The sequence below is a fragment of the Aethalodelphis obliquidens genome, unplaced genomic scaffold (genome assembly GCF_003676395.1).
Source record: "Aethalodelphis obliquidens isolate GAN/ISIS:26980383/991018 unplaced genomic scaffold, ASM367639v1 scaffold44, whole genome shotgun sequence".
Taxonomy (NCBI): Eukaryota; Metazoa; Chordata; class Mammalia; order Artiodactyla; family Delphinidae; genus Aethalodelphis; species Aethalodelphis obliquidens.
In genome coordinates this window covers 11,921,813-11,949,767 of record NW_020837988.1, presented here as the reverse complement: position 1 = coordinate 11,949,767, position 27,955 = coordinate 11,921,813, and the positions used below count along the sequence as shown (strand labels likewise).

Genomic DNA, 27,955 nt, shown 5'->3' with positions numbered 1-27,955 from the left:
CCCACCGGCCAATCGGAGGTGGGCGCGGGCGGGCGCGCGCTCTGCGGCCTGAGTTATAAGGGCGGGGCGGGCAGTGCGCGCTCTTGTGGCCTGCTGTCCTGGCGGCGCCAACAGGAGCGCGGAGATCGTTTCGACATGCTACGCCGTGCTCTGTTCTGCTTGGCCCTGGCCGCGCTAGTCCGCGCGGGCGCCGGCGCCCCCGACGAGGAGGACCACGTCCTGGTGCTCCATAAGGGCAACTTCGACGAGGCGCTGGCGGCCCACAAGTACCTGCTGGTGGAGTTCTGTGAGTGCCGCCCGCTTGTCCGTCCGTCCGGACCGGGCCTCGCCGTCACCGCGGCGTGGGGACGGAGTGGGGACAGAGGAGGGGCCAGGGGTGCAGGAGCACCGGGGGGACAGAGGGACGGAGGGGGGCTGGAGGGTGGGGGGGCGCAGGGGTCCTGGGCGCCCCTCCCCACCCTCCCTCCCCCGGCCCCGCCAGAGGTGGGTTGGGGGTCTAAAGGGCTGTCAGCTTTCCGGCCACCCCATGGATGCGCTGACTCCTAGCCCCTGGAGAGGCACATCCTTAAGCGGAAACAGTCCACAGACCTGTCAGCGTCCGTGCGCTGCCCGTGTCTTGGGGGCATCCCTCCAGCCCAGCTGGACCCTGAGGGTGACCAAGGGCAGACAGCTTGAATGTGCTTTTATGCCTGAGGTCCACATGGCAGGATGTCTTGAATAGCCTAAGTAAAACAGGGTCGACTGTGTAAGCTGCTACAACTACGAAGGACCACGCAGGGTCCAGTCCCCTAATTGCTTGCCTGGACCAGTTCCCAGAAAACACTGCCCCTGCCCACACCACCTTCCACCGGGAACAGCTGTCTTCTGATTAACAGTGTTGCCAACCAGAATCCAAAACCTTTGTGTCCATAAGTGTTTGAGCCCTGACTATTTCAGGGGGAAATCTTAGGCCTAAGACAGCTGCTAACCTGAGTTCAGAGAGAGTCTAAAGAGCTCGTGTTAGATGTGAGTCTTGTACTCATGATTAGTCTCACCGAGTACACGGCTGCCGTGGCTTTAGCTGCCTAACTTCTTTGGTTCCTAAAGGGAAATTCCGGGGACTCAACTGCCCTGATCGCCTGCAGGTAGTAGGAAGTTGCTAATCATTGAAGACAAAGCAGAGTGGGGCTGGTGGTTTGTCATTCACGGCCTCTATCGGATATTGCCCAAGAGAACCAAGCTATCAGCTCAACCTGTGGGTTCAGAGGGGTTATCTTGGTTCAAAGATAAGGATTTTATGGAGGGAAGTAGCAAAGGAGAAGGGAGGGGAGGCAGTGGAGTGGGTTGGTGCTGCCTTCTAGGTCTTGCTTTCTCTCCCAGATGCCCCATGGTGTGGCCACTGCAAGGCTCTGGCCCCGGAGTATGCCAAAGCAGCTGGGAAGCTGAAGGCAGAAGGTTCTGAGATCAGACTGGCCAAGGTGGATGCTACTGAAGAGTCTGACTTGGCCCAGCAGTATGGCGTCCGTGGCTACCCTACCATCAAGTTCTTCAAGAACGGAGACACGGCGTCCCCCAAAGAGTACACAGGTGTGACCGCGGCACGTCCTTTCATTGCCTGCAGTTCTTGAAGACAAGAGGCGTGGAGGAGAACCCATTCTTGAACCCATTCTAGGTCTAGTTCAGACTCTGAGGGTTGTGTGAGGAACATTCTCTCATTCCTGAACCTCTCAAGTGGAGAGGGTCATCCCAGGGGGGTGGCTAGTAGGCTGAAGCTTGTCCTAAGGTGACCAGCAAGTGGGGGGAGGCTGAGCAAATGGAGCAACACGTCCGCCTTTGCTGGCTCTCTGGTGTGCCTGCCACCAAGGCGGGAGCAAGGGCCTTTCACAGAGGAGGGGCAAGCGGAGATCCGTGGGTACCGGTCTGGGGCTCGTGCCGGTCGTGGCAGAGCTTGAATCCGTGCCCGGCTTCGTCTGCGGCACAGGCCCTCAGTCGCTGCTCGGCCGCCTCCCCTGTGTAGCCTGGTCGGTACCAGTGACAGCGGAGAATCTTTGTCTGTAAAACAGGTTCTGTGGCTTATCTGCTAGAATCCTTTAGAGCAGCACATCTTGTTCTGATGTCAGCAGCTCTGGTCTTTTCAGTAGGCTGCTGTTTCATTGCTCCCACTTTTACTTATGTTCACTTTTGGAATGGAAGTGCCTTATGCAGAGTTACCATGATCCCGTCACTAACACTAAGGCTTTGTAGATGAGACAACTCTTTCTGACTCCACCTGTAACTGATAGCACAGCTTTCACTTATTCTCTGCAGAATGCTTTTTTTTTTTAAGCTATTTTTTAAAGATTTATCTTAAGTGTTTTGTTTCTTTTTTAAAAATATTTATCTATTTGTGGCTGTGTTGGGTCTTCGTTGCTGTGCGCGGGCTTTCTCTAGTTGCAGCAAGCGGGGGCTACTCTTCGTTGCGGTGCACAGGCTTCTCATTGTGATGGCTTCTCTTGTTGCGGAGCACGGGCTCTAGGCACGCAGGCTTTAGTAGTTGTGGCTTGTGGGCTTAGTGGCTCCACGGCATGTGGGATCTTCCCAGACCAGGGATCAAACCCGTGTCCCCTGCATCGGCAGGCAGATTCTTAACCACTGTGCCACCAGGGAAGTCCTAAAGCTATTTTTTTTTTTTTTTTTTTTGCGGTACGCGGACCTCTCACTGTTGTGGCCTCTCCCGTTACGGAGCACAGGCTCCAGACGCGCAGGCTCAGCGGCCATGGCTCACGGGCCCAGCCGCTCCGCGGCATGTGGGATCTTCCCGGATCGGGGCATGAACCCGCGTCCCCTGCATCGGCAGGCGGACCCTCAACCACTGTGCCACCAGGGAAGCCCCCTAAAGCTATTTTTTAAAAAATATTTTATTTATCTATTTTGGCTGTGCCGGGTCTTAGTTGCGGCATGCGGGAACCAGTTCCCTGACCCGGGATCGAACTCGGGCCCCCTGCGTTGGGAGCGTGGAGTCTTACCCATTGGACCACCAGGGAAGTCCCTAAGGCAGAGTTCTTTTAAACATGAGATTTGGCAACCCTTTCCAGGCTGGACCAGATAGTTGCACCCTATGAGGGGAAAAAGGATAACTAGCCTCAGTCTCAGGAGGAGCAGTTTTCTTCCTTTTCGTTTTATCTGCTTGGGTGGTGTGCATGGGCTGATCTCTTCCTCCTGTCAGTCCAGGAGGCATGCGGGGCGAGGACACCTGACCAACCTTGGCGCACGAGGTGGTAGAGCCCAGCCCGCTTTCGCAGGGGAAAGCTGGCCTTGAGGCTGACTTGCTAACCAGCCCTTTCTTCCAATCCTACCACATCTCTGATTAAGATGAAGCCCAGTGTGAGACCACTGGGGGGAAAGTGCACATGTGTTTAATGAATTTAAATGTCAAGGAAAATTTACAAGATGCAAAGGTATTGGTGGAAAAAAATGACTTGTAATCTATTATCCAGAGGTAACCACTGCCTTTTCCTCCTTTAAACACAACCACAGTCTCCCATATACTCGGAAAATCCTTTTTAGCCCTGGAATTTGGGCAGGTATGTAGACAAGATGCCTTTTCTGTGGCAAGAGGATGTTTTGCTCTGGTTTTGGCAGAGAGGTCGGATAAGGATGGGCGGGGAGGGTGGGCGCACCCCTGGTTTCAAGTGGACCCTGCATGTGTTTGGGTGCAGCTGGCAGAGAAGCCGACGATATCGTGAACTGGCTGAAGAAGCGCACAGGTCCTGCTGCCAGCACGCTGTCTGACGCGGCTGCCGCGGAGGCCTTGGTGGAGTCCAGCGAGGTGGCAGTCATCGGCTTCTTTAAGGTAGAGGCTTTGGAACTTCATCCTGGGTCTTCCTTCCTCCTGCTGTGGCCTGGGCACCACAGTCTGCCCTGTTGCTGACCAGGGCAGGGGTTCTCAGTGTTGTGGTGGCAGCCACCTCTGTTTCTCCTCTCCAGGACGTGGAGTCGGAGTCTGCCAAGCAGTTCTTACTGGCAGCAGAGGCCACCGATGACATCCCCTTCGGGATCACATCCAACAGTGACATGTTCTCCAAATACCAGCTGGACAAGGACGGCGTTGTCCTCTTTAAGAAGGTGAGTGGCCCTCGGGCAGCATCCCTCTCCTGCCCCCCCCGTGGGTAGTTGCGGTGCTGTGCTGCAGGGCTGGTGTTGCCTTCGAGGACCTTGCCCGGGCGGCGCTGGCTGCTGGACTGAGGCCCACCTGTTATCAGGGCCCATTTTGCAACGTCAGGTTGTAGGAGCCTCTTAAACAGTGGCCTTCAGCCCTTCAGCTGTGGGCCCTTTGTTCCAGCTTCTGTGGTGGCCCCGGTGCAGTGTTCTATGGAAGCCAGGCGGCTTCGGAGTGTTAGCTTGTTAAAGGAAAGCTGTGGTGATACCTGTACCAAAGTTTGGCATTTTAACCACTTTTAAGTATAGGATTCAGCGGCATTAATTACATTTGCGATGTTGTGCAGCTGTCACTCCTGTTTGTTTCCACTCTGGAGTATTAGTGGCATGTGTTCCCACCCTGTTGGTAGAGCCTGGCCCCAGGGCTCCCTCGGGCTCCTCCAGGCTCCCCCAGCCCCATGTCTGTTATTCCTTCCGTGTGTCTTTTAACCGCTCTGCGCTCTTGCTAGGACACAGCTGAGATGGGTGTGTGCAGGCATTACCCGAGTGGGCGATGGGGGTCTCTCTTTTATCTTAGCCAGCAGACAGTGGCTGAGCACCCATGCTCTTGGGACACAGCTGTCCTTGGACTGGGTGCTGAGTGGAGGAGGGAAGGCTGTGGGGGTGGGGCTGGGCCTTTGACTCCTGTCCTGTTTTGTCCCCAGGGTTAGAAGGTAGTTAGAATTAGTGTTACAGCAAAGTTGTAAATCGAGTGGTCAGAAAGGACGCAGTGTTTGGGGGGCTGACCCCCCACTGTGTGTGCACTCCCGGTGGGGCACCGCTGAGCCTCCAGCGCCTGGGGGTGGGGAGCATGGGGCGGGGCCTCCCAGCTGCACAGGGTTCTGGGGCAGCTTGCTTTCAGCTCTGTCTGAAGCCCTTTTTTCGAAAGAACTCAAGGCATTATATATGCTCTCTTTTCTTAGTAGACATCCTCATGATGTCCCCTAAAGGGAATAGAATTGCTAAATTAGTCGATTGTCTTCCCAAAAGTGCCCAGGAAACTGTAATTAACAGCTGATTAGGAAAAAACCCTGCCGAGTTGGATGGAATTGAGTGGAACGAAGGTCCTGGGCTCACCCTGCAGTTCTGGGTGAGGGACTGGGAGACTCAGGCCTGTAGAGCTTGCAGATCCCCTTTCATCAGCTTGGTCCACACAGTTCTTTTTTTTTTTTCTTTTTTTTTTTTTGGTCCACACAGTTCTTTTCCATTATCCTTGAGATCTGGAGTGGCATTTGTCACACTGGATCGATGGTTTTGGTGATCATATGTCCTTGAAGGTTAGCACGATTGTTTCTTGTTCGGCAAAGACTGTAGTCACGGTAGCTCATCTGTTCTTGGCCTCAAGTCTTTGGTGTTCACGCAGGCTGGGCACAGCCGACCCCCTCAGGTCTGGTGCCAGTGGGCGGGCATCCCCTCTTGCACTCGTTTGCTTCCGGTGACTGTGCTGGAACGGCATGGCTTCCTTGGGCAGCTGTGAGGAAGAGCCTGGCAGAGCCCACAGGCTTTGTGTTGGGGGGTCAGACAGCTCCACAGATGAGAGGAAGAAGATGCAGATTCCTGCCCGGCCTGTGGTCCCCATTCTCTGCCGTTACTTGTTCCCCTTCCTTCAGGCTGTTCGCCTAGTTCCTCAGAGTTAGCTGGGTCTTCCAGTGGGCAGCTTCGAGAGCGGGATGGGGCTCCCAGGAACGTCCAGCTGCCACTTGAGAGAGAGGATGGCGAGGGTGGGGCTCCAGCAGAACTTGAGCCCGAGATTCCCAACTTGGGTCCCAGGTCAGCTGGGTTCCAGGTCTTTGGAACTTGGACCACTGGTTTGAGAGCTGACCATCCTGTGTCTTTGTTTGGTGTTTACTTTGTTTTTCTTTTTCATCTTTGAAGCTGGGGGCTTAAGCGTGGCTGTGGGGCCTGTTCGTGACATTCGCATTGTGGTCTGGAGGGGTGGCCTTTGCCCAGGACCCCAGGCCTCCTGCAGCTGGCTGTTTGGTTTTTACCAAAGCAGACACCGAACATAGTGTGACATGGCAGTATTACCTCGAAGACTGCGTCCCAAGAGAGGCACGGCAGTTTTGGAGGAGTGGAGATGGCGGCCTATTTGCCTCTATTGGGGGCTCCATTTTATGCCTGATGGTGCCCAGCCATGGCCAGGCCAGCCTCTCGCCTCCATTTCCTTCCTATTTCTCTGCACCTTCCCTTTGCGGGTGTGGAGAAGGCAGAGCAGGCTTCAGCTCCCTGCTCCTGGCCCTCCGTGTGGTCCTACTTAGCAGCACGTGTTGTGATCAAGCCATGTGTCAGGCCCTACATAAGTGCAGTGGGAGTGGGAAGTGGCCACCTGCTTTTCTGGAAGTTACTTTAGGAAAACACAGAGGGGAATGACCCGGAAAGGAAGGTGAGTGGTTTTTCTCTCCAAGTCCCATTTGAGTTCACAGGGGTGATGGGAGGCTCACTGACCTGCTGGACAGGCCAAGGCACAGCTCAGCCTTCCTCACGAGGAGCTGTGTCTGCCATCCCCATCCAGAGCAGGGCCACATCTCGCGGCTCTGCAGTGGCAGCCCTCGCCCTTCGTGGCCTCAGGACTTTGAAACTCTTAACAGGTTACTGGAGTTCCCAGAGCTTTTGTGTGTGTGTATTACACCTATCCATTTTTATTGTGTTAGAAGTGTTAGAAGTTAGAACTGAGAAATTGAAAAAAAAAACAAATAACTTGTTCATTCTGAAGTAACAGTAATAAATGTTAACATGTTATCAAAAATGACATTTTGAAAAAAAAAAAAAATGACATTTTGGGGGAATTCCCTGGCGGTCTAGTGGTTAGGAATCCGCACTTTCACTGCAGAGGGCCTGGGTTCAATCTCTGGTTGGGGAACTAAGATCCCACAAGCTAGATGGTGCAGCCAAAAAAAAGATATTTTTGTGAAAATTAATTTTTCCCCAACGACAACATCTTAGGGGTAAGAGTGGTATTTTAGATTTCTGCTGGTCTCTAATGTCTGCCCAAACAGAAGACAGCTGGGTTCTCCTGTTTACCTTTAGTCTGACGTAATGTCACACCGTACTGCACACTCCGGGGGGAAAGGGTGACAAGGCACCTGCCGTCTGAGCATGATTGTGAAAATCACTCTGACCTTGCATCCACCCTGGGAGGGCCTTGGACCCACAGGGGTGAGGCCCGCACTGGGAGAGCTGCAGTTTTAGGGACTTGGCAATGAGGCAGTCCTCTGGCACCCAGGACGTGGGGTTCTCGTGGCTTGTCAGGAACATGTCGGGGCAGGGTCTGGGTCAGCTGCTGCCATCCTGGCACGTGGGAGGCTGCCTGCCAGTGTTCGTGGGGAGCCTGCGTGCGCTCCTAGTGACCTCACTGTTGCCTGGTTGCCCAGAGGTTATGTCCCTGCAGCCGTCACCTGGTTTGGATGGAGGCACGTGGGTCCTGCCCCCAACTGTGCTCAAAACCCAGACAGGAAAATGCTGCAGACTGCGTTCCTGGCCAAGTCGGGCCAGCCGGGGCAATAGGGGGCTTTGTGGAGAGCCTCGGCATCCACACCTTTCTCTCTCCACAGTTTGATGAAGGCCGGAACAACTTTGAGGGGGAGGTCACCAAGGAGAAACTTCTGGACTTCATCAAGCACAACCAGTTACCCCTGGTCATCGAGTTCACTGAGCAGGTGTGGCTCTGTGCTGCTGGTCCTGCCCCTGGTGGGGGGAGGTTTCGGGGGGTCATGATGTTCGGTCGTGGGGACCCCCACTTGCAGAGCCCCTGCTGTTGTCCAGGCTTGTGGTGGCATTGGGGCCATTGAGAGAATAGCCTGTGTCAACAGTTTGGTTTGTGACTCAGACCAAGTAACTTGCGTTTCTAACACAGACAGCCCCGAAGATCTTCGGAGGGGAAATTAAGACACACATCCTGCTGTTCCTGCCGAAGAGCGTGTCCGACTACGAGGGAAAGCTGAGCAACTTCAAAAAAGCTGCCGAGAGCTTCAAGGGCAAGGTGAGCACTCCCGGTGGCCTGCGGGCGGCTCGGCCCCAGGTTGAAGGCTGGTCCAGAGTGTTCTTCCTGCCTCAGGACAGCCTGTTTAGTCTCGGGGTCCCAGCTGTTGGGAGTGGGCAGCAGGGAGGCAGAGGGAGCCCTTGTCCTACAGTGCCGTCAACGTGCCTTTTCTCCCCCAAGATCCTGTTTATCTTCATCGACAGCGACCATGCTGACAACCAGCGCATCCTGGAGTTCTTCGGCCTGAAGAAGGAGGAGTGCCCGGCCGTGCGCCTCATCACGCTGGAGGAGGAGATGACCAAGTACAAACCAGAGTCGGACGAGCTGACGGCAGAGAAGATCACCGAGTTCTGCCACCGCTTCTTGGAGGGCAAGATCAAGGTATAGGCCGTGTCTGGGGGTGGGCTGGGGGTACTTCTGAGGATCCTGGGGGCGCACCTCCTCCTGAGGCTCTGGAAGCAGCTAGGCAGCGGAGGGGTCCCTGGGTGACCGCGCATGCCTGACCCTGCTCTACCTGCCCTCTAGCCCCACCTGATGAGCCAGGAGCTGCCTGATGACTGGGACAAGCAGCCTGTCAAAGTGCTCGTCGGGAAGAACTTCGAAGAGGTCGCTTTTGATGAGAAAAAGAACGTCTTTGTGGAGTTCTGTAAGTGAGGCCCTCCAGCTCCTCAGGGCTCGGTGGGGCAGGGTACTTTCCGGCCGAGCAAGACTCAGAACGGCTCTCTTTCAGACGCCCCGTGGTGCGGTCACTGCAAGCAGCTGGCCCCCATCTGGGATAAGCTGGGAGAGACGTATAAGGACCACGAGAACGTCATCATTGCCAAGATGGACTCCACAGCCAATGAGGTGGAGGCGGTGAAAGTGCACAGCTTCCCCACGCTCAAGTTCTTCCCCGCCAGCGCCGACAGGATGGTGCGCCCGCCATCGAGGCCTGGGTGGGAAGGGTGTGCAGGGGCAGTGGGGGGCTGTCAGGTAGGACCGCTTCCCGCATCTCATTCCCCTCCCCACAGGTCATCGACTACAATGGGGAGCGGACACTGGACGGTTTTAAGAAGTTCCTGGAGAGCGGCGGCCAGGACGGAGCCGGGGATGATGATGTAGGTGGTCACCGGACCCTGCCGCCCATGGGACATGCTTTCTCAGTGCTGCCGGGTAGCACTATACAGGGGTGTTGCGAGGGTTTTTAGGTGCCAGTGTTTGCTCAGGAATCTTCTCAGGCTCGTCTGGTACGTTCCCTGTCGAGCTGAGGTGCTCTGCTGGGTGTGAGCTCAGGCCTGTCCACATCAGCGAGGGTCACCTGGGGGTAGTGGAGGGGACATCAGAAGTGCCAGGCCAGGAGGGTGTGGCAGGGTGGGCGTGGTGAAGGGAATGGTCAGCTGAGGCCGCAGGGCCCGCCCGGAAACGGAAGTGCGGGGATGTGGGACCAGGGGGCAGACCTGCTGGGGGGCGGGGGCAGGTGAGGAGCGCCAGGGCTGTTTGTGCCGCTGTGGTTCATGGGCTGCCACTGGCCTCTCAGACTCCAGGGCTACAGGGGTGGATGTTACACACCAGCAGTTCCCTGCTTGGTCTTCACGCTGGGGCAGCCCCTGCGCTCACCTGCTGGATGGCGTGGGCTGGGCTGCCACAGCACCAGCTCTGCTTCCCCCCTGTCTTGTGGGCAGAAGTCCCCGTGCCTCGCTCTCCTCGGGAAGCGCACCCCACATATACGCACATCTGCTCACAGAGACCAAAGTTGGCTGCTTGTGCCTGAGTGGCCAGCTGGTCCCTGGCGTACTTGGCATGGGTGTGGGGGCCTCAGCATGCCAGCTTGGCCTGGACCTCTCATTTCCCTTCCTTTTCATCCTCCGTCCCAGGATCTAGAAGACCTCGAAGAAGCAGAAGAGCCTGATCTGGAGGAAGACGATGATCAAAAAGCTGTGAAAGATGAACTGTAACACAGAAAACCAGACCTGGGCACCCAAACCCGGCACCTCCCAGTGGGCTGCACACCCAGCAGCACAGCCTCCGGACGCCCACAGACCCTCCCGGAGAGGGAGCGTCGATCGGAAATGCAGGGAACTTTTTTGAAGCCACACTTCACTCTAACACACGTGTAAATCTAAACCCGTCTTCCTTTGCTTTGCAACTTTTGGAAAGGGGTTTATTTCCAGGCCAGCCCAGCCCATCTTGGTGGGCCTTTTTTTTAAATTGTGGTGTACTTTTTTGTACATGGTTCTGTCCAGAGTGCCCGCTAAAATGTTTTGGAATCTCATGCTGGCAACGTCTCATTCCTGTTAGGTTTATACTATCACTTTAAAAAAAAATTCCATCTGTGGGATTTTTAGATGTTTTTGGAAGTCAGGGCGTCTGTTCCACCTTGGCCAGGCCTCCCTGGGACTCCTGTCCCCTGTGTGGGGCAGGACCAGGCCGGTCTGGACAGGTCCCTCACCTCATGCGGTGTTGCCATGGTGGAGCGTGGCTCCTGCATCGTTTGGTTAAATGGTGACTTCAGGTTTCTGTCACAGGGGCCCCCCCCATGACTGGAGGGTGCAGCTGCAGCCCCCTCCTTCCCCAAGCCAGGGTCCTTGTTGCTCTGTGACATCCAGGGTGGCCTGAGGCCCGCACCAGGCAGAACCAGGACCCTCCGTTTCCAGGCTGGGAGGCGGCCAAGGATGCTTGCTTGAGCCGAATCACATGTTGACAGTTCTTCAGGCATTTCTACCACAATATTGGAATTGGACACATTGGCCAAATAAAGTTGAAATTTTCTGCCTGTTGTTGCCTCTGCCTTCCAACCTCCAGGCACGGGGAGTGGGGCTGGAATTCCAGGTTTCTCGGGAGAGGAGGTGGGCTTGGTGGGGGCCGCTCTTGTCGAGACATCTCTTTCTTGGAACGCAGCAGAGACGCAGAAGCGTGCACAAATCCTGTGGGCACAGTGTGCGGAGCTGTCACCATCATGACGGGGTGAGGGCTGCCTCTTGGCCCTGTTCCTGTGCCGTCAGGCTGGCTTACCCGTGACGCAGTTCGGCAGCTTTACCCGCCGTGGGCATCCAGTGGTCACAACATGGATTCTCCCCATGTGCCATGTCAGGACGTGATGGTCAGGGACGCGTGGCTCTAACCTTAACCCTCAGGTGGGGAGCGGCCCCTCCCCACCGCTGTCTGGAACCACTGCAGCTTCTGATGAGAAATCAGGGGCATTCAGACTTCAAGAATGCTGTGCTCATCACCAAAGCTTCATGTAGAAAAGAATCTGGAGTTACGGTTGCAAATCTCTATTTTTAAGATGTAATTTGACTTCTAGAACCTCCGCTCACTCGTAGTTACATGGGGAAGAGCATCTCGATGGATTTTTTTCCCCCACAAACTCAAAAGCTGCCAGCCTGGCTGCAGTGTTGGGCTGATGGCACCTGAGCGTGGATTGGTGACACCTCTTGGGCCTTGGGGAGAGCTCTGAGTGGGAGACCCACAGGGGGCCAGCCGGGCTCAGATGGGTGTCTGTCCCCCGGCCAGAACAGCCCTGCCCAGCCCGGGGCTTCCCGTCTGTTGCTCTGTGCACACATCTGTAGCCACAGGTAGGACAGCAGGGCTGTTGATGAGGTTATTGGAGGGAACAGGTGGAGATCCAGTCCACTTAGGGAGGTCAAGGACAGACTAAATGTGGCTAGGTCTCCGAGGAGCCCGGCCTGTCGCTCCACGTACTCCAGCGGTCCCTCCAACTTGCTGCCTGGCATAGGAAGTGTGCATGCATTTCCTGATTCCCAGCCCCCAGTTCTGATGCTGCTGGGACCTTGGAGGTGGCAGAGGCAGTTCCAGCAGACGTGACCATGAGACTTGCTGTGAATGTGGTTCCCTTTGTGGTCTCGGCCCATGGGGAGGTGGGTGTGTCATTTCCCCCATGACCGCAGCTACGCTCCAGCCAGACGCCCAGGTGTCTGCTCTTGCCCTCACAAACCCCAGGACTGCTCCTGCCTCTCACCTGGGCGTGTGGTACACAGCTGGTGTCCAGGGAGAACCTGGTGTTAGCACCCTTGGCAGTACCAACCAAGCCCCGGCTTGTCCACACGCTCTGGCATCCAGGTACCGCTCCCCAGCTCAGCCCATGGCCGGACTCCCTTCCCTGGTTCTCAGGTGGTCTGTGCCAGGGCTGCTCCAGGGTATGTGTGTGTTGTGCCTCGGCTGTGCTGACACAATGAGATGTGTATCCGTGAAAGAGTGAGCTCGGGCACTTGGAGCTTCTGTGGGAGATCGCTGGGGAGATGTTAGCTCTGCCCTCCTAAACGTGAGCGGGTTCCCCAGGGTTATGCGTGTGGTTTCCAGAGGAGGGAACCCAGGGTGGGCTGAGAGCAGGGCTGTCAGGAGTCACAGCTGCAAGGGGTGGGCTATGCCCCGTGACAGGCGTGGGTGCCCCTGCAGACCAGCTGTGTGGAGCCTGGCCCTCCGCATAGAAAGCTTGGGACCAGGTGTCGCTGCCCGGAACAGGGCCGTCATGTGCTCCTGGGAGGGGGAGTGAGTCACCGATACCTTTCCCCTTTTGCCCAGGCAGCTGATTAGCACATTCCTGGGTCTGGGTTTGCTGGGACATGGTGGTTGGAGTCCCAAACCCGGCAACGCTGGTGGATTAGCGAAGTAACTTTGCAGGCTATGGGGTAGGCAGTCAAGGCTTAACAGCCTGGGGTGTCCCAATCTCTCTCTTCCTCTGTCCAGCTGGTAGGAAGCTATTGGCCTGGAACTAAAAAGCAACTGCTGGGCCTGTGTACCGGACCCTCGAGGTCTGGCTTCTGCACCTGCCAGGAGGCAGCTGAGTGGGCCCTGCACAGACTCCCCTCCAGGCCCCTGGCTTGTTTTCTGCTAGATGCAAAGCTTTGCTAGTTGAGTTTCCTTGGACTTTTCAAAGTAAGAGTTTTGCCCTGAGTGTTTCACTTGCTTTAGTTCTCCAGAAGGCAGAACCTGAAAGTTGTGCAAACCAGGTCACTTGAGAAGTTCACACGGGCAGAGGCTCAGGGGCAAAGCTGTGTGAATACAGGTTTGGTGCTGGTGTGGTTGTGTGAAGAGCAGGTTAGACTGCTCATGGCTGGCTTCTGCCGAAAGGCTTCTGAGTGAGTTGCTGTAGGCCGTGTCCATGGCTTTGAGGACGTGCTGCCCATGTCCTGAACAGAATGACTTTCAGGCATCTGTCCCTTCTTGGATCCAGACATCCAAACAGAAACCCCAAAGCCGAGATCCTGAGCTCTCTCAGCTTGCCTCTAGCAGGATAGAGCGGGAGGGTCGCTCTTGGGGTCGCCAAGAGACCCACCTGATGGTTTGCCCTGCCTGGCCTAAGGCCTGTCACTGGTGGGAAAAACCATGCTGTTGGTGGCAGCTTCATCGGAGTTCTTTCATTTGATCCTCTGAGCAGGGCAGGCAGACAGAACTTTCCACAACATCAGAAAAGGCAATCTTCACATCAAAGGAAAGTTCTGTCTCTGTGTACAGCATAGGACTTTGTCTCTGGGCTTCGTGTAAACAAGCCGGAAGAAACTGTACCCAGTTCCTCCCAAGTGACCAAGAGTTAGGGCCACCCAGCATCATACTCTGAGCCTGAAATGCAGGAACACTGGGAACCACCCCTCCCTCCGGGCCCCTGCAGGGTCTGAGTCAGGTGGAGTTTCCCATGTAACATTAGTGGCAACAAGGCAGGCAGAGAAACCCTGTCAGGGCAGGGAGCCCACCGCGGGCAGTGGCCTATCCTCAGCAGCATTTGGCCCAAGGCTTTGCACCTAGGGTGCTGATGCATTTGTTGATTTGATTTTGTTGGATCAAGATCAGCCTGGTGATGCAAGGACTTCCGGTGCCCAAGTCCCTGCCCCCCCCATACAGAGTGCTGACTATCCGTGGTTCTGTCAGCATCCAGGCCTTCAGTGACTGCCCGGAGGATCTTGCCAACGTTAGGGGCTGAACCGGACCCCACCCCAATATTCATGTTTTGAAGTGTTAACCCCCAATACCCCAGCGTGTGACCTTATTTGGAAGTGGAGTTGTTGCAGATATGATTGCTTAAGATGAGGTCATACTAGAGTAGTGTGGGCCCTAATCCAATGGCTGATCTCCTTATTAAAAGGGGAAATTTGGACACAGACACCTACTCCGGGACAGCACCATGTGAACACGAAGGTGGAGATGGGTGATACATCTACAGGCCAGTGAACGTCAACGACTTGCCACCAGAAGCCAGGAGATGGGCCTGGAGCAGATTCTCCCTGGGAAGGAAACAGCCCTGCCGGCAGCTTGATCTTGATCTCCAGAACTATTGTTTGAGACCCCCAGTCTGGCACTTCATTACAGCAGCCCTGGAAGAGCAATATGGCCAGCTTCAGATGCTGCGGGGACTGTGTGGACCCCACAGGCCCAGCTCTGCTCCCAGGGCGTGTCTCCTGTGCGCGTCCATCCATTGGCTCTTGTCTCGCACTGAAGCCTGAGCCCCACCTCGGACCTTGGCCGCCGCACTGAAGGCAGCCAGTGCTGGCTCAGCCTGCTGGGATATCTCACAATTCCGCTGGTTGTGCTCCTACAGGTAAGTATGCTCTAGGTCAGGTGCAGAGGGCACACACAGCCCAGGACGTGACAGCTATGGCATCATGGTCCTTGGGTAGCAGACTAGATACCATGTTGAGTGTGAGCACCTGTGTTCTTGGCAGGAAGTAGCAGGAGCCTGGAACCAGGAGGAATATAGGGGAATGGGAAGGAGGGGAATGAGGACCTGGGGGTGGAGGCGGCTGTGGGGGGGGGGGTCCCAAAGTAAGGTCGGATGGGTTGAGTGGGAGCTGAGGCATTTAGATTCTAATCTGGGAGATTTCCAAGCAGGGCAGTGCCACTGAAGCCCACGTTTTGGGAAAACTGCCCTGAGAGTGATACGAGCCATGATGGAAGGTGATAAGTGACAGGGAGATGAGTAGGGATGGGCCGCCTTCTCCACAGCAGGACCCTGTCCTGTGCTTCCTCAGGTGTGGGTGGCCCCCTTGCCTTCCCAGGAGGCAGAGGCAGCTGTGCTCACCACACATCATGCCCTTCTCCCCAAGTTCCCGGGACTGTAGGAGACCCTGACCTTGGTACCTGTTTGCCTTCCTTATGGGCCCTGCCCTTCTAGCGCCTCTCCTGCCCTCTGTCAGGCACCTTCGAGGTCCAGCTGAGGGGCAGGGAGCGTGGCCAGGAAGGATCTGACCCCTTTGGCCAGGAACAGTGACAGGTGGGTTGAAAGATGAACCACTAAACATGATCCTGAGGGCACGGCTGGAGCGGCTCAGTTTCAGCCCCTCGGGTGTAAGCATGACTGCGCAGCTTTATATAGCTCTGCGGGCCCTATATAAGCAGGAGGTGCCCTGGCCAGCAGGAGCACGGAGAGCACTGAGGTGGCTGTGCTGGAGATCATCATCAGCCGGAAGAGCCTGCACGCCACTCTGGTCTGGGCACCTTCCTCCCCCAAGCAGTAGGGTCCCCACAGGGGTGGCCCACACCATAGCTGCCAGGATGCCCAGCAGAACAGTCCGCTATGCCCGCTACAGCCCGAGGCAGCGGCGCCGGAGGCTACTGGCTGATCGCAGTGTGCGCTTCCCTAACGATGTCCTGTTCTTGGACCACATCCGCCAGGGCGACCTGGAGCAGGTGGGGCGCTTCATCCGGGCTCGGAAAGTCTCCCTGGACACCATCCACCCCTCAGGTGAGTGCCTGTGGGGCCAGTGAGGGTCTGTGGGGTGGCAGGGGAAGGCCTGAGCCTTGACCCCTCCTGTCCTGTTCAGGTCTGGCTGCCCTTCACGAAGCAGTGCTTTCTGGAAACCTGGAGTGCGTGAAGCTGCTAGTCAAATACGGGGCGGACATTCATCAGCGAGATGAGACAGGCTGGACACCCCTGCACATCGCTTGCAGCGATGGGTACCCTGACATAGCCAGGTGAGAGGGTGGCTTCCAGGATGTGGTCCCCCAAAAGGTGGCCCTGCTGGTGTAGCTAAGAACCCTAAGGGCTTCTGGAATCTCATTTCTGCCCTGTTGCCCTCCCAAGAGAAAACTGCAAAAGTCAGCCGTAGTTTCCAAAGGGTCTGGTTTCTTCCTCCTCACCTCACCTGGAAAAATAAAGAACAGGTGGACCTCAGAACCCCAGCCTGCTACCCTGGGGCAGGGGTGAGCATCCTGCAGGCCACCTCCCTTCCTCAACCAGGGATGCCCTTTGCACCCAGGTACCTCATTTCCCTGGGGGCAGACAGAGAAGCAGCCAACGACGATGGTGATCTGCCCTCGGACCTCATTGACCCTGACTTCAAGGACTTGGTGGAGTTATTCAAAGGGACTAAGATGGACTGAGCCCAGCCCCGCCCTCCTAGGGCTCTAGCCTTCCCTGGAGACGTCAGGTGCCCACCTGCCCCAAGTGCCAGGAGTGCCCCACCAGGCGGGCTGGGGGCCGCCCAGGCTGGCCAGGACCCCATACTTGGGCACAACCCTCGCCCCCCGACCCCGGCCTGGCTTTTCCTCCAGGTGAATTTTTTATTGCGACACTTTCTACTTTTTCAATAAACCTGATTCCCAAGCCCGTGGTGATGGCCTGATTACTGGGGACCGGCCCGTCCCAGTCCTTCGGCTCCGGCTGCTCCTGTGGTCAGCGGACCCCGCCCTCCACTCTGGTCTAGGGGTCCGGCAGCGCCGGAGCAAGGAGCCAGAGCCCCGCGGCTCCCGACTGCCAGTTCCTGCAGTTCGTCGACCCCGCTGCCCCCCGGCCCTGTCCCAGGACCCCGACCCCGCCGGCCCGGACCCCCCAGAACCCCGCTGCCTCGAGAGCCCGTCCGCGCCATCCCCCGTCCCCCACGGCCGCCAACTCCACAAACCCCACGGCCACCAGACCCTCAGCCCCAGCCTCAGTCTCCGCCCCTACCCTGCACGCCGGCGGTCACGTGGCCGGCGCCCTCGCGCGTGCGCGTGCGCGTCGGTGCGCGTCACTTCCGGCCGGGCCCCTGGCAGCTGTAGCGGCGGCCGAGAGGGCGAGGTGAGGCGGTGGCGGCGGGGGCGGGGGCGGGGCGGGCGCGGCCGGGACCCGCCCTGGCGCGGCGGCCGCGAGGGGAGGGCCCCGGGCGGGGTCGTGGGGCGCCCGGCCCGCTGTGGCGGAGGATAGGGAGGGGCGCGGCGGGGCGGGGAGGGCCCGCTGGGCACGGGGCTCAGAGGGCGCAGCGGGCCGCCCTTTTCCGCCCCTGAAGTTGCAGCCGCCCAGTCGTCCGGGGAGCAGCCCTGATGATGCTTCCTGACCCTTGAGCGCGGCCGGCCGGGTTCCCGCGGTTCGCCTTCCGCCGCCGTCCAGCCTGTCCCAAGCTCCTGGCCTCTGAGCCAGGCGGGGCGGTGCCGGGTGCGGGGTGGGAAGCGGGTAAGAGGCTGCCCGCCGTCGGGGAGCTCACCGGGCCCCGGGGGCTGCCGGGGTGGGCGGGAGCCGCAGCGGGGAGGCCGCAGACATCAGATTTCCAATTACAGAAGCAGCCCAGGTTGTGAGAAACTTCAGGTAACGTGGAGGCGCACAAGTCATGTCCCCGACCTGTCCCAGGGAGAGTTCCCAGAGAAGGTGGTCGTTAGCCGGGCCCCCAGGGACCAGCGCGATAGTTTTGGGTAGACAGGACATTTTGAGCAAAGGCCCTGAGATGTCAGTGGGGAGTGTCCAGAGCTTTTAGAGAGGAGTGCAGGTGGGGAGGGAAGGGGGCAGGAGCTGAGTCCTGAAGGAGGAGGCTTGATTTGGGGTGAGTGGAAGGGCTAGCGAGATTTCCACGTGAGGAGGGAGGGGGTGCACACACTGGGGTTTGTTGCTCGGGAGGGGAGCTGCTGTTGACATCCAGGAAAGTGGGGGAGGGGTGGTGCAGTGCTTAGAGGCTTTGCCTGGGGGACTTCAAGAGGCTGCCAGGCCCATCTGGCATCTAATACGACAGTGTCCTGCTGGCACTTGCTTGGGTGATAGATCGTTTTCTAGAAGTCTCATTGGTAGAAACTGGGCTGTTGAGAGCCCCCAAAACACTGAATATTGAAGGAGAAGTGGAGTCTAAGAAAATTTGAGTACCTATCAAAAATTCTAAAGGAACACAGAGTGGCTGCAATTGCGTCATTGATTCTAACTCCAGAATATCCACTGTCACTTTCCCAGACCACAGAGTGTCATCTCGCCCAGTCCTTAGGCAGATGGCTGTGTGTGGGGAAAGAGTTCAAGGCTGGGGGCCTGGAGACTGGGCTTTGGCGCCTCCCAGGAGGTCTCTGAAGCCCTTTGTTCCCATGGAAGAGCAAGGTGCTACATAGATCCATCCAGGAGGACTCCCTCCCTGTCTCTGAGCAGAACCACATCAGTGCCAGGGGTCAGGAACCTGCCAGGAGTACAGGCAGGGGTGGGGGCAGGCTCTCGGGTGCTCAAGCCAGCTGAGCCATCTTGACCTAGCCCTGACTGCTGTGGCCCTGGAGGCCCAGAGGTTGGGAGGCCCTTGTGGTCCAGACCCCATTCTGCTGGGTGGAAGGTTGCTTCACCTGTCAGGCCTCCAAAATGGGGGTTATCGGGGTCCTACCTGGCTCAGTGCAGTGGCCACCCTACAATCGGCCCTTGGCAAATGTTTACCGTGGCCGGCAGCGCTGCTGCCCCTTCACAGTGTACTCTGCGTTTGTGGGTCTCCACCACGCCTGAGTGGGCTGTCTCTGCATTCAGTTTGCCCAGGGCTATCCTGGCTCACGGTTCGTAATCAACAGCAGCCCTTTTACTCTCAGGAGTGCCCAGCTGGACAATACATTCCTTCTGTGATTGCCCTGTCCACCATCATATTGGATAAGCAGCCACGGAGACCTTGTTTGAGATGGTGGCTTCATGTGGCTATACTTGGGTCCCTGTTGAGCAGGAAGGCCTGGTGAACATTCTTGGGGAATGTTTTGGCTCAGATGGGGATTCTGAGGCCCATAGAGGGAAGAGACTTGCCCAGGGGCAACAGAGCAGGGATGGACGACCGCCACTCACAGAGTGGCTCTGGACCCTGCCAGGTGCCGAGCATGCAGCCCGCTGGCTGCTATGGGCTGGTCAGCCGTGGACAACAGTCAAGGCCTGCAGAGCACACTCGGGGGCAGTGTATGGTTCTCCGTGGCGCTGGCAGCAGCAGAGGTGGCTCTGAGGCACAGACTGTGTTTGAGGGGTGGGCCCAGTAGCTGGTGACACCTGATGAGATAGATTGTGGCCAGACTGAGGGCTTGATGGCAGTAGAAGACCCTGGTAGTGTCCGGGTGGGGAGTGACTTGGCAGGGTGGGTCTTGGGAAGATCATGCTGGCGTGACGTGTACCGGGGATGGAGAAGAATAGTGCAAGATACTGTCCCGACACAGGGGTTGGAGGGTGAGCAGTGGATGTTGGACCAGGGGTGGGTGGGAATGGGAAGAAGTAACTGAAGAGCACATGCGTGGAGGCTTGAGATCTGTGGGCCGAGGGGAGACTTGTTGCATAATCAGATCTAAGACCTCAGTGGTGTGAGCTGGGTCTCCGTGGTCCGCTGAGAATGGAAAAATGCTGCTAACCTTTGTGCTGGCGAATGCCAGATGCAGCCCAATTTCAACGCTATTAAAATAGGAAAAAAGTTTCTCAGAGTTGATGGGATATAGGAAATGTGATAAGGTTTTGAGCTCCAGTCTTGAGGAAATAATTGTGCCTGATAATCACTGTGAGCAAAAGTCGGAAAGAAAACAAAGGGAGGGAGATGTTTGCGGAAGTGGATGCTCCCTCCCTGCTGACCAGATGGACTTGAGGCTCCAACCTCAGTGGGACTCTTGTGACCTGCTGGGCCTTTTTACGTGTCCCTGGCACTTTTCCAGGCATGCCATTCACCTGGCCCCTCCACACCGGCCTCTGTAGTGGCCCTGCTCAGCACTTTCCCTGGGCAGTAAACGTGCTCAGGTTTCCCTCCACTTCACCCCACACGCCACTGTCAGCCCAGGCCTCGCACCTCGCTTCGCAGCCAGGGACAGGCAGTCGTGGCTGATGGTCCCACTTCCTCCCCTCGCTCCACTGAGACCCTTTGTGCTAGGTCGATGGAGATTTTGTCATGCTGGTCCAGCGGTCACCTCTTCGTCCAGGTCTTAGCCTTGAGTCCAGCTGCCCCTTTGGTCATCTCTTCCCTGACCTTGTTCTCCCTCCCCCATGCCTTTGTGGCTCGGCCCTCTCTGCTGGAGCAGCTGTGTGTCCCCAGGCTTCTGTCTTTAACATCAGTGGTATGATTTGCCCACTGTTGCTGTGGCTCGTGCTCGCGGCTGTCACCTTCTGTAGTGGAAACAGGCCCCATGTATATTGGTCCCTTTCAGTGGCTCCACCCTCTGGGCGCTGACAAGTACCGCTTCTCTGGTCACCCCGGTGCACCTCTCAGTGGCCACGTGGCCCTTTCCCTTGGATACGCACCTAGGACTGGAATAGCTGTCATGGGGTGTGCATGTTTGTTAGGGTTTTCATGGAAATTTCCTTTGGGGTCAGCATGGGGGCCCAGCTCCCTGGAGGAGCCCCAGGAGGTGATGAAGGTGAGCAAGTGCAGCTCACTGTCCCTCTGTCTTCAGGGGAGCAGCAGGGACCCGGCCTCTCGGGAAGCTGCTGGTACACTCAGGAGAAGCCTTGGTGTCTCTGCGTCCCGCCAGGTGGCAGGATCTCAGTGGGGCAGGGCCAGCACAAGGTTCTGAGGAGAAAGGCCCCTGGAGGGAGGCTGAGCTGCTGGGAGAAGACGGAGGACTCAGAGGTTCCTCACATCTAGGAAGGCCAGCTGGTAGGACACAGGCCATTAAAGATGGACCTGGTTAGGTGTGACCTTCCCCATTGAGAAGAGGCAGACGGTGACTCCTTTTTAAAGAGTCATTTTACTCGTCCTTCAAGTCCCAAGGACGTGAGAGGGTGTCCAGCACCTGGCCGAGGTGTTTCCCGGCCACTCTGTCCAGGGCACCAGAAACCTTGTAACTCAAGTAGCACATCTGTATGGGCAGGCGCCCAGTGACAGGTGCACAGCTCCGTGGTTTATGGGGGACACTAGCCTCTGGTTGGGAAGCCCAGCCAGTGGGGGGAGTGAGGGGTGGGTGCCCACTGTGGAGACTGAATGCTCCAGGGGTCCGGGGCACAGGCCTCGGGACTTCAGTGACCAAGGGGAGCAGGTAGGTGCCCAGAGAACCCCAGAGCCACGTGTTCACGTGCATGTGTGCAGGCAGGGCGACGGGAGCTGTGAGGGTCTGGCACCTGAGTCGGGCCTGAGACTGAGCAGGGGGCCCTAGGCCAAAGGCATGTGCCCATAAAGGCTAGGCAGCCCCCAGAGGCTGTGACCAGAAGAGGCCAAGGCTACCCTGGAAGGAGAGGCCCCAGGGATGGGCAAAGCTGGGAAGGCAGGTACCCTGAAGAAGTGGCCACTCAGGTCCGAGAGGACAGACTGCAGGAGGGCTGAGGGGGCCTGGGCAGGAGGGGCCAGCCTAGAGTGGTCAGGGGCTGGCTGGTCCTCCAGGCACCTCCCTCCTGTTGCGAAATTGGAGCCTCCCACCTCACCCTGCTGCCGACAGCCCCCTGGGACTTGAGTGTTCTTGAGCCCTTTGAGTGTCCCCACGGCACCCTCAGGCCAGAGAGGGCTTTCCCTCTGTGCTCTGGTGTTCGTGGGGCTGGCGCCTGGGCAGGAGAACCATGGGCAGTGAGATCCCCCGAGTCCAGGAAAGAAGTCACTTTGTGAGGAGCTGGGCCTCTCCCATTGGGATGGCACAGGGTTCCACGTGCCGCCCCAGGAAACTGGCTTTATGCTTTTTTGTTGTTGTTGCCTCAACCTGTGGGCTGTGTTTACCTGTGCAGGTGTTTTTTTTTTTTTTTCCCATCTGCACTGTGTGGCATGTGTGATCTTAGTTCCCCGACCAGGAATTGAACCCTGAGGCCCCTGCAATGGAAGCACGGTGTCTTAACCTCTGGACTGCTAGGGAAGTTCCCCTGTGCGGGTGTTTAAAGGCCATGGGAGCCAGAGAAGAAGTACCCACCGTGTCTCATCCTCCTGGCCCTTCAGGAGGGGCTGTGGCTACATGCTCTAAGCATTCTGGGGCCCCTCAGCTCCAGGGGTGTGTGGGAGAGGCACTTGTGCTCAAAGGCCCTTCCCAGGCTTCCCCCCCACACCTCCAGCATCTGGGGTTGCCCTGCTCTGGGGCAAGGCCAGGCCTGGGACTGGCCCTGTGCAGCCAGCTTCCTCAACCTGCCAGAGAGAGCACATTGTCCAACTGGCCAGTGTGAGAGTGAGCCGAAAAAGAGACCCCATCCAGGGCTGTATAGTCCCCTGGGCTGAGAGAGAGGCTGTAAACAGCACACACCCCAGAATCTCGGTCACTAGGTTGGGCCTGGCGACTTCCTCCAGGCTCACAGCCCTCCCCCAGCCCTTCCGTCACACCCCAGGGACCAGGAAGCTGGGCAGGCTCTGCTGGGCTTCTCACCATTGGGAAGCACATCCCCATTTTACAGATGGGAAACTGAGGCTCAGCAGAAATGACACACTAGGCCCTGCAGGCAGTGAGGGCACTGGGACGACCGCAGGCCTTCCCCACAGACCCACGCTCTGCCGGCAGTGGTGTTCTGAGACCTGAACTGGGAATGTCAACAGAGCTGCCTGACTCTGGGGAAGGTGCTCCCAGGCAGCAGTGGTCCAAGTGCCGGGGCCACTCGGAGCTCATGCTGCTCTGACTCGTGCATGTTGCCGGCCCAGCCCCATCTGGCTGACCCTGCCGCACCCTTAGCCAGCTGGATTGTGGCTAGACCCTGTCTCCTGGAAGGCGGGGAGGCCACAGCTAAGGGGAAGAGGCAGATGCACCCCACGCCCTTCCAATCTCTGGAGCCCTTCTGGAGAGGGTGGTCTCCGTCCCATTCCTGTGTCGTGGGCTTCCCTTCCAGAGGCCGAGGGGATCCGGCAGCGGAGTGCGAGGACCAGACGCCCCAGCGATGACCAGGTGGGTCTTGGGCAGTGGAGTGGCCTCCAGGTGGGAGGGGCCTGCCCCCAGCCCCTCCTCACTGGCCGGACTCCCCCAGTTCCCCTGTCTCCAGAGTCGTCTACAACGGCAAGAGGAACAGTAGCCCCCGCTCTCCCCCCAACAGCAGCGAGATCTTCACCCCGGCCCACGAGGAGAATGTGCGCTTCATTTATGAAGGTACACGGGGTGCCCCCAGCCAGGCCCCCTGAGCCCCTCCTGCCCCAGGCAGGTGGGGGTGCCCAGCTCTGGTCACGGGAGGTGGTCAGTGCTATGGTGTTCCTGACAGGGAGCAGCCCAGAAGAGGCAGTATTTGGAGCCAGTGGTGTTTGCTTGGGGAGAGGGGGGCCGTGGAAGACAGTGCACCCTGGGAAACCTGGGGCATCCTGGAAGTGGTGTGGCTGGGGTGTGTGAGCATGTGTGCACAACATTTGTGCCAGGAGGAGGGGGATGGCGGAGGCGGGAAAGATGGGGGGCCTGCCTGGAGGAAGTGCTGTACCCCAATGAGGCTCATATGCCACTGTGACTGCAGCTCTGGTCATGGTACCATGAGGCTGAAAGGGGCATGGTCTGGGCAGGGCTCCCCGAGGGAATGGGGATGTGTTGGGGACAACAGGTCAAGAGCAGGCTAGGCCAGGGGGCCAAAAGCTGTGAAGCGGGAGTTGGGGGCAGGGGGCCTGCGGGGCCACTCTGATTGGGGGGGAAGGTCAGGAGAGGGTGTCCTCCAGCTTGGACACTGACTGGGCCGGACTGCCTGATGCTGCAGGCCTGGGGGTCTAGAGCCCCTGACCACCCCTGCTTCCTGCAGCCTGGCAGGGCGTGGAGCGGGACCTGCGCAGCCAGATGTCGGGCAGCGAGCGGGGCCTCGTGGAGGAGTATGTGGAGAAGGTCCCTAACCCCAGCCTGAAGAGTGAGTGGGGCTGGCCTGGGAGGGAGGGGCCGGCCAGGGGGTTGAGCTGGGGGCAGGAAGGCCCACCTGCTCCTGCTTCCAAGACAGCCTGGCAGGGTGGGCTGGGTCCCAGGGCTTTCAGAGACGGGCAGGACGAGGGACAGACCCTGCCTCTCCACCTGCGCCCACCGCTGACCGCTCTGTCCCCTGGCAGCCTTCAAGCCGATCGACCTGAGTGACCTGAAACGCCGGAACACGCAGGACGCCAAGAAGTCCTAAGGCGCGCCGGTGCCCCTCCCCTGGCCTCTGGGAGATCTGGGTGCAGTCTGCTGCTGGCCTCCTCCTCTCCTGTGGGCCCACCTTCTGGGAGGGGGAGGGGGCCTTGCTCCCAGTGGTCTGAAAACCCCAGGACCAGGACATGATTGATGGCCGAGGCCTGCCCCTCCTCCCTGAGCCCCCTCCTTTCCTCTTGGGGGATCTCAAGCTACCCAACACTAGGAGGGCTTGGGCCCTGCCAGCCCCTGCCCTCCCGTGGGCCTAGGTGGCTCTTTTGAGCTGCCTGGTCCTGCCTGCCCCCCAGGACCTTGACCCTGACTCCCTTCACCTTCCCCTGCCCCCACCCCCCTACCCCTGGCCACTTCCAGGATCAGGAGGGAGACGAGGGGGCCTTTGTTTTCTCTTGTGCTGGTGGGATTGGGCTGGGTTAGCTCCTGAGGTGGCCAGGAGGCAGGACAAGGGTGATCGCACCCATGCCCAGCATGGGTCCCCCACTGGCCCCTGCTGCGTCTCTGGCCTGGACACGGGGTGTCTGACCCCTCACCCCACTCTCCAGCTTGGCCCCTTCCTTCCCTGTGTCAGCTTCAGGACGGCACCAGCTGCCTGGGCCTGGGACACCGCTGGGCGCCCCCTCCAAGGGGTCGCCTTGGGAAGGGGCATGGGGCTGGCCTGAGCTGGTGAGGCTGCCCAGTGGGTCCTGCCCTGTGTGGTGAGTTGGGAGGGTCTTCCTGTGCCCTCCAAATCCAAGTGTCTGACTGGAACCTGAGGACGAGTGAATAAAGGCGGGGTGGCATTGGCTTGGCCACTTGGTCTGTGAGGCCCCTGTCTCGGCTGCCCACACAGGGCTGGAAATCCAGGGTCATGGTCCAGGCCCAGAAGTTCCGTCTGATCCCTGGGCTCCACCAGGGGCCTTGGGCCTCCTGGGGGGCAGTGGGAGGTGGAGGTGGGGGCCCTGGAAGGTAACACATCCCACATCCCTCTGCGACACTGGGTCCTTGGGGAACAGCTCCTCTGCTGTCCGGATGGAGGAGTGGCTGCAGGGCTCAGAGCACCCCAAGTGCACTCAACCTTCAAACCTGGACATAGCCCTGGCAGACAGGCCAAACCGGAATTTATTTTGGGAACACCCTTTCCTGTTAGAGTATTCTGGGGCTCCAGCAGCCCCACAGGTGGCTCTGGGAGGTGTCTTTTCCTGGGGGGAATTCCCCAGGGATGGGGGTGCAGGAAGGATGGTTCATGGAATAAGCAGCAGCCATGGCTTGCTGCCAGTGGGTGCTGGCTGGTGCCAGGCCCTGAGCCAAGTTCCTGTAACCACACAGGCCTGTTTGCTCCCCAGGGACCTGTGGGGCATCCTGCCAAGGGTTTGCGTGCCTGCTGGGCTGGGTCACCCAAGCAGCCCCCCTCTGTGGCTGGAAGGGGGTGGGCGTGGCCTGCCTGGGGTGCAGGGACCTGTGGCCAGAGGCTGAGTGGGCACACAGGCACACATGCCCTCCACCCAGCGTGTCCTAGACCACTAAGGATGGGGTGATGTCCAGCCAGGCCACTGCTGCGCTTGTGGCATTGAGCAAGTTGCTGAGTCTCCAAGCATCAGTTTCCTCAGGTGGAGCTCAGCACCTGCCTCCTGGGCGGCTGCCCAGTGCTAGTGCTTGCTGCCGCTATTAGTCACCTGGTGGATGCACTTGACGGGGCACTCAGCCACCAGGCTTCAGCGGGGCTGGGCATCTGCATCCTGGCGACCGCAGTCGTGGCCTTGCTGTGAGCCCTGGGGCACGTCACTCTCCTGTCCCACCTCAGTTTCCCCATGTGAAGGGAGGGTATGGGCTGTGGTGGTTCAAAGGCCTCTCTCCGAAGGGGTGCTGGAGCCCCCTGGCAGCACACCGGGGAATGTCTAATATCGTGCTGCGTTGGTTAAAAATTGACTTAACTTTGCTCCCAGCCCTCTCTAGGTCATTCCTCCCTCCTGTGGGGCTGGAAGGTGGGAATGGGGCCACACCGGGCCCCAGCATCTGGGTCTCCCCTGCCCACAGCCACCCTCCTGCTAGCAGTGGTACCTTGCCCCTGTGTGGGTGGGCCCATGGGATACCCCGCAAGGCCTTTTCATTCCCGCTTTCCCCGCCAACTTAGATTATCTGAAATAGAGGCCATGGACCTGGAGTCTTTGCCGAGCACACCTTGGAGGTGGGAATGTGGTTAACAGGCTGTGCTGGGGTGGGGGGTGAGGAACTCGGTTGGGGGCACTGGAGACATAACCCTCACCAGCACAGTGGGCTGCCTGGCTGACCATGAGTGGCTGGAGACACCTCTCCCCGCCTCAGACAGTGAGGGTAGAGGAGACGAGGGGAGCAACCTGGTGGAACAGGGGTGCCCAGTCCTCCATCATGTTCTACCCTTGGTGGTGCTCATATCACTGTCTGCTTTCATTCAGTGCTGACAACTCGGGGGGCGGAGGGTGGATTTTATTACCCTGATCTTACATATGAGGAAATGGTGACCTCTTGTAGGAGACTGGCCTTAATCTGATTTTTAAGCTTTTACTGTTATCAAAATCTGAATTTAGTAAGTACTTCCTGAGCATGTACCCTGAGCACGTTCGTGTAAATTGAGCATGAACAGCAATTCCCTAATGTCATCTAACACCCAGTCCATAGTCCCCTAGTGTCTAAAATAATATATTCCACATGGGTTATAGACTCAGAATAGAAAGGCCAAGTGCATCGGCTGAATCTGCTTGATGCGTCCCGTAAGTCTTTCTTAGTCACAGTGCCTCCTCCCACATTTCCCCTCCGTTTATGATTGAAGACCCGCTGGATACTTGATGTTGGAGTTTCCCAAACTCTGGTTTTCACTGGTTGCATCTTTGTAGTGTTAACAGACTCCTTTGTCGCCTGCATTTCTGTAAACTGAGGTGAGAGGTGGATGCTTGATGGGATTCATTGGAGGAAACTTTGGATGTAAAGGGATCACGCTGGTTGCTGTGTTGAGAATAGGCTGCAGGTTCAGGGTAGAAGCGGGGAGACCTGTCAGGGGGGCTACCTCAAGTGAATCGTGGGAGGAAGAAGCTGGGTGAGGGGGCAGGTAAGGAGTTCGATATGGACTGTGGAATTTAAGTTGCCATTGGATGTCTGAGTGGAGGTGCCAAGAGGGAAGCTGAGTCTAGAGTGGATTTGGGAGGGCCACAGAGGTTGGAGATATAGTTTGGGAGTAATTTGAATATTGATTTTTTTTTTAAGGTTGATAAAGAAGGGAGGAGGGTGGGACCTGATCCCTGGGCACTGCACTCAGGGAGAGGAGGAGGAAGCAGGACCAGGGACTGAGAGCAGTAGAGAGCAAGGTCAGAGAAAGGGCAGGTGGGGGAGGACCTGGGGCTGAAGGCTGCCATAGAGTCCAGGAGGAGGCCGAGGCAGTCAGAGTTCGGCTAGTTGCAGCCCTCAGACTTCTCCTCCCACCCTCTCACCTAGAGCCAACCATTTTCAACTTTCCTGCTGATTCTTTGGTTTGTATTTCTATGTCTAAATAGCATACGTGAAGCGTTACTTCTTGGTTTTCCCATTTCATTCCGTCCCCCACTCCCACTTCACACGTGCTCTTACTATCCGCTATCCTCCCTAGATCTTTCTCTCATAACTTTGGTTACATCAGTGTTGAGTATTTACATTATGATATCTGTGTATTTAGAGATGAGCCTTGTGGTAAATTGTGGG

At 57.9% G+C, this 27,955-nt stretch overlaps 3 protein-coding genes across 4 annotated transcripts; all 3 read left to right on the top strand.

The window, feature by feature from the left end:
• Positions 1-58: 58 nt before the first annotated feature.
• On the top strand, positions 59-10,886 carry P4HB (prolyl 4-hydroxylase subunit beta). Its single transcript, XM_027081016.1, has 11 exons — positions 59-286; positions 1,360-1,566; positions 3,678-3,811; positions 3,946-4,083; positions 7,707-7,811; positions 8,009-8,134; positions 8,315-8,515; positions 8,660-8,780; positions 8,865-9,046; positions 9,145-9,231; positions 9,988-10,886. Exons 1-11 carry the CDS (start codon positions 136-138, stop codon positions 10,066-10,068), a joined length of 1,533 nt encoding a protein of 510 aa, XP_026936817.1. The 5' UTR covers positions 59-135; the 3' UTR covers positions 10,069-10,886.
• A 110-nt stretch (positions 10,887-10,996) lies between these two features.
• On the top strand, positions 10,997-16,673 carry PPP1R27 (protein phosphatase 1 regulatory subunit 27). The gene is made up of 3 exons (XM_027081019.1): positions 10,997-15,809; positions 15,889-16,039; positions 16,324-16,673. The coding sequence occupies exons 1-3, from the start codon at positions 15,365-15,367 to the stop codon at positions 16,445-16,447; spliced, it is 720 nt and encodes a 239-aa protein (XP_026936820.1). The 5' UTR covers positions 10,997-15,364; the 3' UTR covers positions 16,448-16,673.
• Positions 16,674-17,301: 628 nt separating this feature from the next.
• MCRIP1 (MAPK regulated corepressor interacting protein 1) lies at positions 17,302-25,059 on the top strand. 2 transcript variants are annotated; one of them, XM_027081028.1, is made up of 5 exons: positions 17,302-17,495; positions 23,016-23,071; positions 23,151-23,269; positions 23,898-23,999; positions 24,193-25,059. In XM_027081028.1, exons 2-5 carry the CDS (start codon positions 23,064-23,066, stop codon positions 24,255-24,257), a joined length of 294 nt encoding a protein of 97 aa, XP_026936829.1. In that variant the 5' UTR covers positions 17,302-17,495; positions 23,016-23,063; the 3' UTR covers positions 24,258-25,059. The 2 variants fall into 2 exon arrangements, with proteins under 2 accessions (XP_026936829.1, XP_026936830.1); XM_027081029.1 differs by lacking the exon at positions 17,302-17,495 and adding an exon at positions 17,503-17,627.
• Positions 25,060-27,955: the final 2,896 nt, after the last annotated feature.

Excerpts from the sequence above, each read along its gene's own strand:
- P4HB (XM_027081016.1), top strand. The coding sequence starts at position 136 with ATGCTACGCCGTGCTCTGTTCTGCTTGGCCCTGGCCGCGCTAGTCCGC. Across the intron at positions 7,812-8,008 it reads TCATCGAGTTCACTGAGCAG|ACAGCCCCGAAGATCTTCGG; the intron begins GTGTGGCTCTGT and ends TTTCTAACACAG. Across the intron at positions 9,232-9,987 it reads ACGGAGCCGGGGATGATGAT|GATCTAGAAGACCTCGAAGA; the intron begins GTAGGTGGTCAC and ends CCTCCGTCCCAG.
- PPP1R27 (XM_027081019.1), top strand. The coding sequence starts at position 15,365 with ATGATCCTGAGGGCACGGCTGGAGCGGCTCAGTTTCAGCCCCTCGGGT. Across the intron at positions 15,810-15,888 it reads GGACACCATCCACCCCTCAG|GTCTGGCTGCCCTTCACGAA; the intron begins GTGAGTGCCTGT and ends TGTCCTGTTCAG. Across the intron at positions 16,040-16,323 it reads GGGTACCCTGACATAGCCAG|GTACCTCATTTCCCTGGGGG; the intron begins GTGAGAGGGTGG and ends CTTTGCACCCAG.
- MCRIP1 (XM_027081028.1), top strand. Across the intron at positions 23,270-23,897 it reads TGTGCGCTTCATTTATGAAG|CCTGGCAGGGCGTGGAGCGG; the intron begins GTACACGGGGTG and ends TGCTTCCTGCAG. Across the intron at positions 24,000-24,192 it reads CCCTAACCCCAGCCTGAAGA|CCTTCAAGCCGATCGACCTG; the intron begins GTGAGTGGGGCT and ends GTCCCCTGGCAG.